This window comes from Mesoplodon mirus (assembly GCF_964341445.2).
Source record: "Mesoplodon mirus genome assembly, chromosome: 5".
NCBI lineage: Eukaryota > Metazoa > Chordata > Mammalia > Artiodactyla > Ziphiidae > Mesoplodon > Mesoplodon mirus.
In genome coordinates this window covers 124818680-124830953 of record NC_138980.1, presented here as the reverse complement: position 1 = coordinate 124830953, position 12274 = coordinate 124818680, and the positions used below count along the sequence as shown (strand labels likewise).

General features: G+C 37.0%; 1 protein-coding gene across 3 annotated transcripts in view; it reads right to left on the bottom strand.

The window, feature by feature from the left end:
* CERT1 (ceramide transporter 1) overlaps window positions 1–12274 on the bottom strand; it is a 130085-nt gene that overhangs the window by 11650 nt on the left and 106161 nt on the right. For all 3 annotated transcript variants that reach the window (XM_082624132.1, XM_082624131.1, XM_082624130.1), the window contains 2 exons: window positions 7808–7903; window positions 161–293 (listed from right to left, as the gene is read on the bottom strand). In XM_082624132.1, coding sequence (XP_082480258.1) covers window positions 161–293; window positions 7808–7903 — 229 coding nt within the window. The remainder of the gene's footprint in view (window positions 1–160; window positions 294–7807; window positions 7904–12274) is intronic.

Sequence of the window (12274 nt, the reverse complement as noted above, 5' to 3'; positions counted from 1 at the left end):
TCTATTTAAATGTAAGGTATTATCAGTTCCCTATACGATTCTCCAGATATTTTCTATATTGACTTTGTAAACCATAGATCAGATGTAGAAAGCCACGTTAGATTTGGTATTAAATTCAAATTAATAATTTTATCAAAATATACTAATAATGGCAGCTTACTTTCCCAATCATTGCGAACATCAACATTCCAGAAGTAATTGCAGACCTCATGTCCTGTAACACCTTTAACCGCATGGGTAGCTTTCAAAGGATCCAGAACAATCCCGTTTTCTTCTACTTCTCTTCTGTATACCTAGAGGATATATTTTAAAACATGTTAATACATATTGATAATTACCTTAAAAGTAAGTGGATTAAATGCTTCAACCAAAAGACACAGACTGGCTGAATGGATACAAAAAACAAGACCTGTATATATGCTGTCTACAAGAGACCCACTTCAGACCTAGGGACACATACAGACTGAAAGTGAGGGGATGGGAAAAGATATTCCATGTAAATGGAAATCAAAAGAAAGCTGGAGTAGCAATTCTCATATCAGACAAAATAGACTTTAAAATAAAGACTATTACAAGAGACAAAGAAGGACACTACATAATGGTCAAGGGATCAATCCAAGAAGAAGATATAACAATTGTAAATATTTATGTACCCAACATAGGAGCACCTCAATACATAAGGCAAATGCTAACAGCCATAAAAGGGGAAATCAACAGTAACACAATCATAGTAGGGGACTTTAACACCCCACTTTCACCAATGGACAGATCATCCAAAATGAAAATAAATAAGGACACACAAGCTTTAAATGATACATTAAACAACATGGACTTAATTGATAGTTATAGGACATTCCATTCAAAAACAACAGAATACATTTTCTTCTCAAGTGCTCATGGAACATTCTCTAGGATAGGTCATATCTTGGGTCACAAATCAAGCCCCGGTAAATTTAAGAAAATTGAAATCGTATCAAGTATCTTTTCCGACCACAACGCTATGAGACTAGATACCAATTACAGGAAAAAATCTGTAAAAAATACAAACACATGGAGGCTAAACAATACACTACTTAATAACCCCTCCCAGCCCAGTATCTGGGGCCCTCATCTCCCAGGGGTGGGGATGGACTTGCCCTGACTTCTTCCCCAGTGCGTCCCAGCTTGAATGTCCTCAGTTATCACCCACTACTCTGTGTCCTGCACCATGCATGAAGCTGGATGCCCAAGAGCCCCCAGCTCTGAAGAAATCAAAGAGGAAATCAAAAAATACCTAGAAACAAATGACAATGAAAACACGACGACCCAAAACCTATGGGATGCAGCAAAAGCAGTTCTAAGAGGGAAGTTTATAGCAATACAATCCTACCTCAAGAAACAAGAAAAATCTCAAATAAACCGAACCTTACACCTAAAGCAATTAGAGAAAGAACAACAACAACAACAAAAAAACCCCAAGTTAGCAGAAGGAAAGAAATCATAAAGATCAGCTCAGAAATAAAAGAAAAAGAAATGAAGGAAACAATAGCAAAGATCAATAAAACTAAAAGCTGGTTCTTTGAGAAGATAAACAAAATTGATAATCCATTAGCCAGACTCATCAAGAAAAAAAGGGAGAAGACTCAAATCAATAGAATTAGAAATGAAAAAGGAGAAGTAACAACTGACACTGCAGAAATACAAAGGATCGAGAGACTACTACAAGCAACTATATGCCAATAAAATGGACAATCTGGAAGAAACGGACAAATTCTTTGAAAAGTACAACCTTCAGAGACTGAACCAGGAAGAAACAGAAATATAAACAGACCAATCACAAGCACTGAAATTGAAACTGTGATTAAAAATCTTCCAACAAACAAAAGTCCAGGACCAGAAGGCTCACAGGCGAATTCTATCAAACATTTGGAGGAGAGCTAACACCTATCCTTCTCAAACTCTTCCAAAATATAGCAGAGGGAGGAACACTCCCAAACTCATTCTACGAGGCCATCACCCTGATACCAAAACCAGACAAAGGTTTCACAAAGAAAGAAAACTACAGGCCAATATGACTGATGAATATAGATGCAAAAATCCTCAACAAAATACAAGCAAACAGAATCCAACAGCACATTAAAAGGATCATACACCATGATGATCAAGTGGGGTTTATCCCAGGAATGCAAGGATTCTGCAATAAACACAAATCAATCAATGTGATACACCATATTAACAAACTGAAGGAGAAAAACCATATGATCATCTCAATAGATGCAGAAAAGGCTTTTGACAAAATTCAACACCCATTTATAATAAAAACCCTCCAGAAAGTAGGCATAGAGGGAACTTACCGCAACATAATAAAGGGCAGATATGACAAACACACAGCCAACATCGTCCTCAATCGTGAAAAACCGAAACCATTTCCACTAAGATCAGGAAAAAGACAAGGCTGCCCACTCTCACCACTATTATTCAACATACTTTTGGAAGTTTTAGCCACAGCAATCAGAGAAGAAAAAGAAATAAAAGGAATCCAAACCAGAAAAGAAGAAGTAAAGCTGTCACTGTTTGCAGATGACATGATACTATACATAGAGAATCCTGAAGACACTACCAGAAAACTACTAGAGCTTATCAATGAACTTGGTAGAGTAGCAGGATACAAAATTAATGCACAGAAATCTCTTGCATTCCTATACACTAATGATGAAAAATCTGAAAGAGAAATTAAGGAAACACTCCCATTTACCATTGCAACAAAAAGAAAAAAATACCTAGGAATAAACCTACTGAAGGAGACAAAAGACCTGTATGCAGAAAACTATATGACACTGATGGGAGAAACTAAAGATGATACAAACAGATGGAGAGATATACCATGTTCTTGGATTGGAAGAATCAACATTGTGAAAATGACTATACTACCCAAAGACTACAGATTCAATGCAATCCCTATCAAACTACCAATGACATTTTTCACAGAACTAGAACAAAAAATTTCACAATTTGTATGGAAACACAAAAGACCCCAAATAGCCAAAGCAATCTTGAGAAAGAAAAACGGAGCTGTTGGAATCAGGGTCCCGGACTTCAAACTATACTACCTAGCTACAGTAATCAAGACAGTATGGTACTGGCACAAAAACAGAAATATAGATCAATGGAACAGGATAGAAAGCCCAGAGATAAACCCACGCACATATGGTCACCTTATCTTTGATAAAGGAGGCAGGAATGTACAGTGGAGAAAGGACAGTCTCTTCAATAAGTGGTGCTGGGAAAACTGGAGAGCTACATGTAGAAGAATGAAATTAGAACACTCCCTAACACCATACACAAAAATAAACTCAAAAACGATTAAAGATCTAAGTGTAAGGCCGGACACTATAAAACTCTTAGAGGAAAACATAGGCAGAACACTCTATGACATAAATCACAGCAAGATCCTTTTTGACCCACCTCCTAGAGACATGGAATAAAAACAAAAATAAACAAATGGGACCTTATGAAACTTAAAAGCTTTTGCACAGCAAAGGAAACCATAAAGAAGACGAAAAGACAACCCTCACACTGGGAGAAAATATTTGCAAATGAGGCAACTGACAAAGGATTAACCTCCAAAATTTACAAGCAGCTCATGCAACTCAATATCAAAAAAAACAAACAACACAATCCAAAAATGGGCAGAAGAACTAAATAGACATTTCTCCAAAGAAGATATACAGATTGCCAACAAACACATGAAAGAATGCTCAACATCACTAATCATTAGAGAAATGCAAATCAAAACCACAATGAGGTATCACCTCACACCAGGCAGAATGGCCATCATCAAAAAAATCTACAAACAATAAATGCTGGAGAGGGTGTAGAGAGAAGGGAACCCACTTACACTGTTGGTGGGAATGCAAATTGATACAGCCACTATGGAGAACAGTATGGAGGTTCCTTAAAAAGCTAAAAATAGAACTACCATATGACCCAGCAATCCCACTACTGGGTATATACCCCGAGAAAACCATAATTCAAAAAGAGTCATGGGGCTTCCCTGGTGGCGCAGTGGTTGAGAGTCCACCTGCCGATGCAGGGGACGTGGGTTTGTGCCCCGGTCCGGGAAGATCCCACATGCCGCGGAGCGGCTGGGCCCGTGAGCCATGGCCGCTGAGCCTGCGCGTCCGGAGCCTGTGCTCCGCAACGGGAGAGGAAAAAAAAAAAAAAAAAAGAATAGACTTGAGGACACGGGGCGTGGGAAGGGTAAGCTGCGACAAAGTGAGAGAGTGTCATGGACTTATAAATACTACCAAATGTAAAATAGATAGCTAGTGGGAAGCAGCCACATAGCACAGGGAGATCAGCTCGGTGCTTTGTGACCGCCTAGAGGCGTGGAATAGGGAGGGTGGGAGGGAGATGCAAGAGGGAAGAGATATGGGGATATATGTATATGTATAGCTGCTTCACTTTGTTATAAAGCAGAAACTAACACACCACTGTAAAGCAATTATATTTCAATAAAGATGTTAAAAAAAAAAATCAAAAAAACCCAAACATGTTAAAAAAAAAATCCAAAACTACAAACTTGAAATCATGTTTTACCATTTAGCAGCTTTTTAGAATTTTATGTATGAAAATATACTTATGGAACATAAATATTCTGCCAAAAAGTTTAAAATTTCAAATTATTGCCACATAGAATATTTAAAACTACAAATCCAAGGTAAACACCAACTATGAAACATATGCATATATGATGAATGACTAAATTACCGTGAGTTGTTGAAAGAGTAAATATATCAATTTAAATTAGGCATTATTTACTGAACATTCTCAAAGACCATTCAACATGGCTGAGAAGGCCAAATAAAGCTAGTTGGAACATAATCTCCTTAGGGACAGTGACTTAAGGCAGCTCTGGTCAATGCTGTATCCCCACCATCTAGAACAGTATCTGAAACACAGCAGGCACTCATATTTGTTGAACCAATGATGGAAAGCTAAAATCACTTAAAGATCAGTGATATCTTGCTTTTAAATACTGAGGCTGCAAACCTAAAGGTCTATCTTGCTTTAAATACTGAGACTGTATACACAAACTGCTGAACAAAATTAATTACTTCAAAATTATAGAGGGTTTGCTACTTTAGACAGCCCTGTAGTAAGTTCTTTTGAAAAATGAATAAACATGTTATCACAGGGAAGACCAGCTCTCAATTTATGGAGTGCCTATGGTGCCAAAGACTGTGAGGCATTTCACGTTATTTTGCTTTTACAATCTCTCTCTCCAAAGTACCTTTCCTTACATACTTATTCATGTTATTGGGACTGATATTTTCCCAGTCATGGAAACTGGGAACTCTAGACTTTTGATTCTTTCCCTCACATTTCATGTAGCTATTAAGCTTATTACTAACCTTCTGTAAGACATCCAAAAGCTTGACTCTTCTACTATTGGATACCTTTTTAAAAATTTTTTTAATTTAATTTATTTTATTTTTGGCTGCGTTGGGTCTTTGTTGCTGTGTGCGGGCTTTCTCTAGCTGCAGCGAACGGGGGCTACTCTTTGTTGCAGTGCGTGGGCTTCTCATTGTTGTGGCTTCTCTTGTTGTGGAGTGTGGGCTCAGTAGTTGTGGTGCATGGGCTTAGTTGCTCTGGGGCATGTGGGATTTTCCCGGACCAGAGCTCGAACACGTGTCTCCTGCATTGGCAGGCGGATTCTTAACCACTGTGCCACCAGGGAAGCCCTGGATACCTTTTTTAGGTAAGCTTTCATGACCTCATACCTGACTCTCTGAAGTGGTTTTCTTGGTCTCTAGTTTCATCCCTATCAGCCTAGTCCTCCAAAAATGTTACTTTGTGTACAATGGCTAGCCTACTGCTACAGACAACAGAAAATTCTGTTTAGTAGGTTATTTTACACTCCCCATAATTCAGCCCCAATTTCTCTCTCTCTCTCTAAAGTTGTGGGAGAACTTTTTCTCTACCACTCATTCCAAGTGGAAGACCATCATCTAGACTATCACTCCTGGCTTCTCTTCACCCTTTCACTTCCTCCTCCTTGGGGGGAAATGGGGACATCTGAATGGTGAGCACAGAAGGAAGACTAGGCAGGCCTGGCTCAACCCCTTCTCCTGTGGACAGGATGTATGCTGGTCTGCTTTTGGAGCTTGCTCTTGTGGGGGAAGGCCTGGGACTATCCAGCTATGTCAGAAATATTATGTTCAGGGGACTTCCCTGGTGGTCCAGTGGTTAAGAATCCACCTTCCAATGCAGGGGACATGAGTTTGATTCCTGGTGGGGAACTAAGATCCCACATGCCATGCGCTGTAACTACTGAGCCCCCAAGCTTCAACTAGAGAGCTCACGTGCCGCAACTACAAAGCCCACGTGCTCTGAAGCCCGTGTGCCACAACTAGAGAGAAGCCCACGCACTGCAATGAAAGATCCTGCGTGCTGCAACAAAGATCCCATATGCCGCAACTAAGACCCGACACAGCCAAAAATAAATAAATAAAATATTTTTTTAAAATACTATGTTTAATTCTGGGGTAACATATTAGCAAGACCTCATGGCAGCTGGTCTTCATGTTCTCCAATCAACTTATTAGAATTATAACTAACATTCTGGTATCTCATTTGCCTATCTCCTCTATCTTATTTCTTAATTTCTTCCATTTTCAGGAGGAGAGGAAATCCCAACATCTAATATTGTATCTCATTTGCTGGAATAATTCTGGTCAAAAGTCTATACAAAACTCCTGAATACAAAATTTGCTTTGAAGTTTCTGCTCATGTTATATTTCTTTTCTAAAATGCCCTCAACCTCACCTTTGTCATAACCTTGTTTCCATTTCTAGACATAGTTCAAATGCTCCTCAGTGTAAAACAGTCTGTCTCAAATCAGAGATCTCTTTCTTTTCCAATTTTTCTCCATTATTCACCTGTACTTTTCACTCACTGTTATCCAATGGAGCTAATTTTTTTGTGTGTGTGTTACGCGGGCCTCTCACTGTTGTGGCCTCTCCTGTTGAGGAACACAGGCTCCGGACGCGCAGGCTCAGCGGCCATGGCTCACGGGCCTAGCCGCTCCGCGGCATGTGCGATCCTCCCGGGGCACGAAGCCGTGTCCCCTGCATCGGCAGGCGGACTCTCAACCACTGTGCCACCAGGGAAGCCCTAAGTAATCTTTTAAATGTCAATATCCTCTTTCTCCAACCAAAGTTTCAGCTTGGAGGGAGTCTTATTAAACATCTCTTTATTGTTAGCATAGCACCTTGGGCATGAAGTAATCCAAAGTTCAATGCTGCTGCTGCTGCTTTTCAACACAGCTCTCAATCTCTTGTTCCTTGCTCTTTACTCTCTTCTGTGTTTAGGGATGTGAGCAAGATTAGCTAACCAATGTCCAAATATCAAAAAAAGATGCAGTGAGAGAAAGACCAAGAAGTGAGGTACAGACCAAAGAGGGAAAAAAGTGACACCTGGGCACAACATTTAGTTTATTAAAAGAGAGAAATATCCGAAGAGAGAGACATCAGCTAATTATGACCTGTTCATATTGAAACCCCCAAACTATTTTCTCCATGGCCTAGGTAAAACAGAATGATCTGTGCACAGATTTATATTATGATAATAAAGAAATTATGTAAAAGCTAAACCAGGGAAGCAAAAGGACATCTTATTTCTCAATATTTAGTGCTTCTTTGATCACATGTAATAATTTATTTAAAAGAAATTTTAAAATGCTATCTTACTTATATCAATAGTAATAATATAGTATGATTGCAACAGGGCTGCAATAAGCAACCTACAACAATACACTGGGAATTACCTTCATTTCTCCTTCTTCTACAACCAACTGCCAATTGGCATCTCCACCTACATCCTGTAATGAGTAAGTCATGTGGTTCTGCACCATCTCTTCAACCTTAAAAAGAAAAACAGAGCCATAAGAATCCCCCTCCAATTAACAGCTATGTCATAATCTCTAAAACAGAATGGTATTCAGTTTACTTCAGTTCAGAAATGATGTTCTTAGAAAGCTAAGCGACCAAATGCACAAAGGTTAGTAGGTTTTATATAGTGTTGAAGAGTTTTAGTCCACATTCCAGATATCATATCCAGGTTAATGACAGGAAGGAGAAATGTGGGGAAGGAAGGTGCTTCACCCTAATAACATTGGCCTAATGTGCATCAAGTGACCAAAAAAATAATTATTCCTTCATCATAAAATGCATCCTTAACAGAGATAATGTCTTAAAGCATAAAATCATGGAACATTAAGGGTAAAAGGGGCACAAAGAGATGACCTAGTCCAATGTTCCTATATTTAAGACTATATAGAGATATTAGAAAGCTCGTTATTTGTCAAGATTTCTCTACAAAAAGGTAAGAAGATTTTTGTTATTTCACTGATAAGCTCCTCTTTTATCATGAATATAAGCCGACTTAAAAAATAACCAATCCCTCTATATATTTGATTCCAATTTCATTGTTCTAAACTCTTTTAGGGACATTGCTAATAATCATACATGCAAAGATTTGCAAATTATCATCTTTTATTAATAGTTCATTCTTTCTAAATTTCTAACTAAATTTCTTTTACTAAATTTAAATTGCAACCTCTGCTTTTTTTTTTTTTTTTTTTTGCTGTACGCGGGCCTCTCACTGCTGTGGCCTGTCCCGCTGCGGAGCACAGGCTCTGGACACGCAGGCCCAGCGGCCATGTCTCACGGGCCCAGCTGCTCCGCGGCATGTGGGATCTTCCCGGACCGGGGCACGAACCCATGTCCCCTGCATCGGCAGGTGGACTCTCAACCACTGCGCCACCAGGCAAGCCCGCAACCTCTGCTTTTAACTATCAAATTACCCCTACCCATCTTTTATAAGCAAATAAGGTCAAACAGTTCACACTCCCATAATCCTCAATAAGATTTATTGGTAAGATTTCATTTAAGTGTTCTTTGGAAACCTTCCTAGTATGAAACATATTTTTAAACAGAACTAAAGTGACAGAAAGATCATCTCTGAAGGAACTGGCACCTTTACCATCTACGCATAGACACTTAGTTTCTAAGTTCTGTTTTCTAAACTTTTACTCATAATTTTGTTTTACCTAGTAATATTATTAAGAGAAGGCAGAAAAGAGTTGAAAAATATGCATATTATATACTTCAATTTAAAGATTTATTCCTAAGTTTAATTACTTATTTTACATAAAGTCTATTGCATTTGTCAGGGAAACATAAGAACCAGGTTTACATGTGTTTTGAAATAAATACATGAATGCTTTGGGGCAGAGATCTTAAAATTATTCACCCTGGGGATGTAATTTTCCTACACAAAAGGATGTTATCAATATGTTATTGTGATGTGTAAACCAAGTTTTCTGGATTTCAGAATGCAATTTTGGTTACTGAAAGTAGTTATGGCTTTAAGTATCTCTTTAATTAGCAATGATCACCAGGAAGTTTCTGATAAAAATGATTATGCTGAAATTCTACAATCTAGTTTTGTACTAAATAAACATTACATAATATCTTACTTCTTTATTCATAAACTTTAATGTGAATGGTGCTGAGTTAGAGACTTGAAAGAAATTTTAAAACATGGCTACTAGTACCTCTATAATTTTATAAACCTTAATTAGAAAACATAACTTCAGAGGCTGACTGGAAAAAACCTTTGTGCCTCTAAAATTTTGAAATCTGCTTTGAGAGGGTAAGGATGACTAATGTAGGACCCCAAGTTACAAATAATACATACAAAACGTATTTTATTACCAAAAGATGAAGAACAAAGAAAGTCCCAGTTAGTATGCATAAATAAAGCCTCAACAGTAGCGCTGGCTTGATTCATTTGTCTGTGTCACATCATGATTGGGAAAATTTTTTTTATGATTTTTAGATCCCAAGATCTTAAAAAATCTTCAGAGCTGAATACGTATGTACTTATAGGTACGACACTGGGAGTTAAGAACACCCATATTTATTATGAGATTAGAGGCAGAAAGAAATGTTTCCCCCAAATAGGCCCTACTTTAAATGGATTACTTGTGAAAGAAGAATGTTAAGGATTTTATTCTGCTAAAAAACAAAGAGAGTTCTGTTTAAAAAAACTTTAGTGCCATTTAGTTCTTTTGCTGAAAAATATTGCAGGTAATTGTGTTTCTGTTTAGGAGATTATTCCTAAATCAGTTATTTCAAATGTTTGAAAAATGAGGTGCTTTTGATTTATGCTTTGGTGCAAAAGAAACCAGATTCCACAAATATAAATTGATAGAAGGTAACTTAAGTTTGAAACAATGTACAGTAAATGCATTCAACATTGTCTTGCTAGATAGATGAAAGAATAGTTACCACTGCATCTATGGAAAAGTTTTCAGTCTTTTGTCCTCATTTACTTCCTTAAGAGGGCTTGAAAAAGTCCAACAGAGAAACAAACAAGATGTATTCAGTACTGTGCTCCTAGGAAATTAACGAAACTATCGAAGTACCCAATTACTGTACTAACCATGTCTGCAAAGCCTTCATCAAGGAATCTTTATCCATTATGGTATACTCCCCGAGGTAATAACATTAAGGTTAAAAAGAAAGATGATACTGGTAAAATTTCACTATTATGAATTTTATGTTAAAATATGCAGTAGCCAATGTTACTATAGGGGCAATGACCTGGGCACATGTGACCACACTCACATTTCAGATATAAACCTAAAGATGCTCCATTTACTGTTTTCAGTTATGACTCTACATCAAAAATAAGTGGGAAACTAGAGACCATTAATTGGATGACAAGAATAAACATATGCCAAATTTTCTACCTTATCAGGTTCAAAATTTGATATACTAGAAAATAATGTTACTAGAAACATCTATCACTTAAAAAAAAAGGCTGAGTTTTACACTAAGCATAATTTCAGGAATCATGCCCTTGATTTTTTTGCACCTTACATACAGCATCTTCATACCAAATGAACTATGAAAAAACTGAAGACAAAAGAGATTTGAAATAGAGGTGATGGCACTCCAATTCTTACCTTTTCTTTCACTTCACATCTGAATCACTCAGTATGACATTTTAGGAGGCTAGATCTAACTGGATCTTTCTAACATTATTAATATAGAAACTTTAAAAGAAAATTGTCCTTTGATGGTACAACAAAATTGTATTGAACAAAAGTCTCAGAAGGGCTCAAAAAGAGCTTGGATCTCTTTTTCTTACCCATGTGAAAGGAATACAACTATGCTTATTGTTACAGAGTCATAAAGGGATCTGTTGGATACAATAATTTATTAATAACAAATTAACAGTGTACTGTTAACCCAAAAGAAAAATGGTCAAGGACATGAATAGCCAATTCACTGAAAAATGCAATTAGCCAAGAAGAAAAATTACACTTTTATTCTATCAGATTGGCAAATATTAACTGAATAATAATATTCAGTGTCAGTATAGCAAAAGAAAACTGACCTGGGAGTGTAGCTGGTTCAACTTTTCTAACAAACAGTTGGCAATAAGAATAAAAAGCTTGGGTGTGTGCATGGCCTTTGTCCTAAAAATTCTACTTCTAGAAACATATTCTAAGGAAATAATTGGATAAGTGTACAAAGATGTACATACAAGGATGCTGTATATACAAGGATGCCCATGTAGCACTATTTATTAAATAACAGACTAACTGGAAATAAACTAAATGTTCAATATTAGGTGAGTAGGTAAATCTAGTATGCATATCCATACAATAGACAAGGAGATCTAGACCTATATTTACTGATGGGAACATGGGCCTAATTATATGTGTGCTTTAAAAAAACAAAACAGCTAGTTACAAAACAGTATATATAGAATTACCTACTTTGGTAGAAAAAAACAATGACTAAGGTGTGTGTAATTATAAGTATGTGACTGATTTTATTTAATTTACATATATGTGGAAAAAGGATATGCATAAGAATATTAATAGTGATCTAGTAATTTCATTTTATTTACTCTACTTTCTAGTTCTGCTAAATTAGCATTCTATTACTTATATTGATACAATAAAAAAGGGAGGGGTAAAATAAATAATTACCACAACAATGATGTTACTATGCACAAAAGTGGGAAAAAGCTTTACGCAGAATTGTTTTTGCAATGGTGATGCTCATCATATATTAACCCACAGATGTACTACCCACCCTTTGATTTTCTTTTTTTCTTTCCCCCAACTAAGGATGCTTTTTATTTCCCTTTGATTTCTGAGGTGACATCTCTAGGTGGTAACTGTTATAGAAATAAATGTGGCCAAGAAGATCCA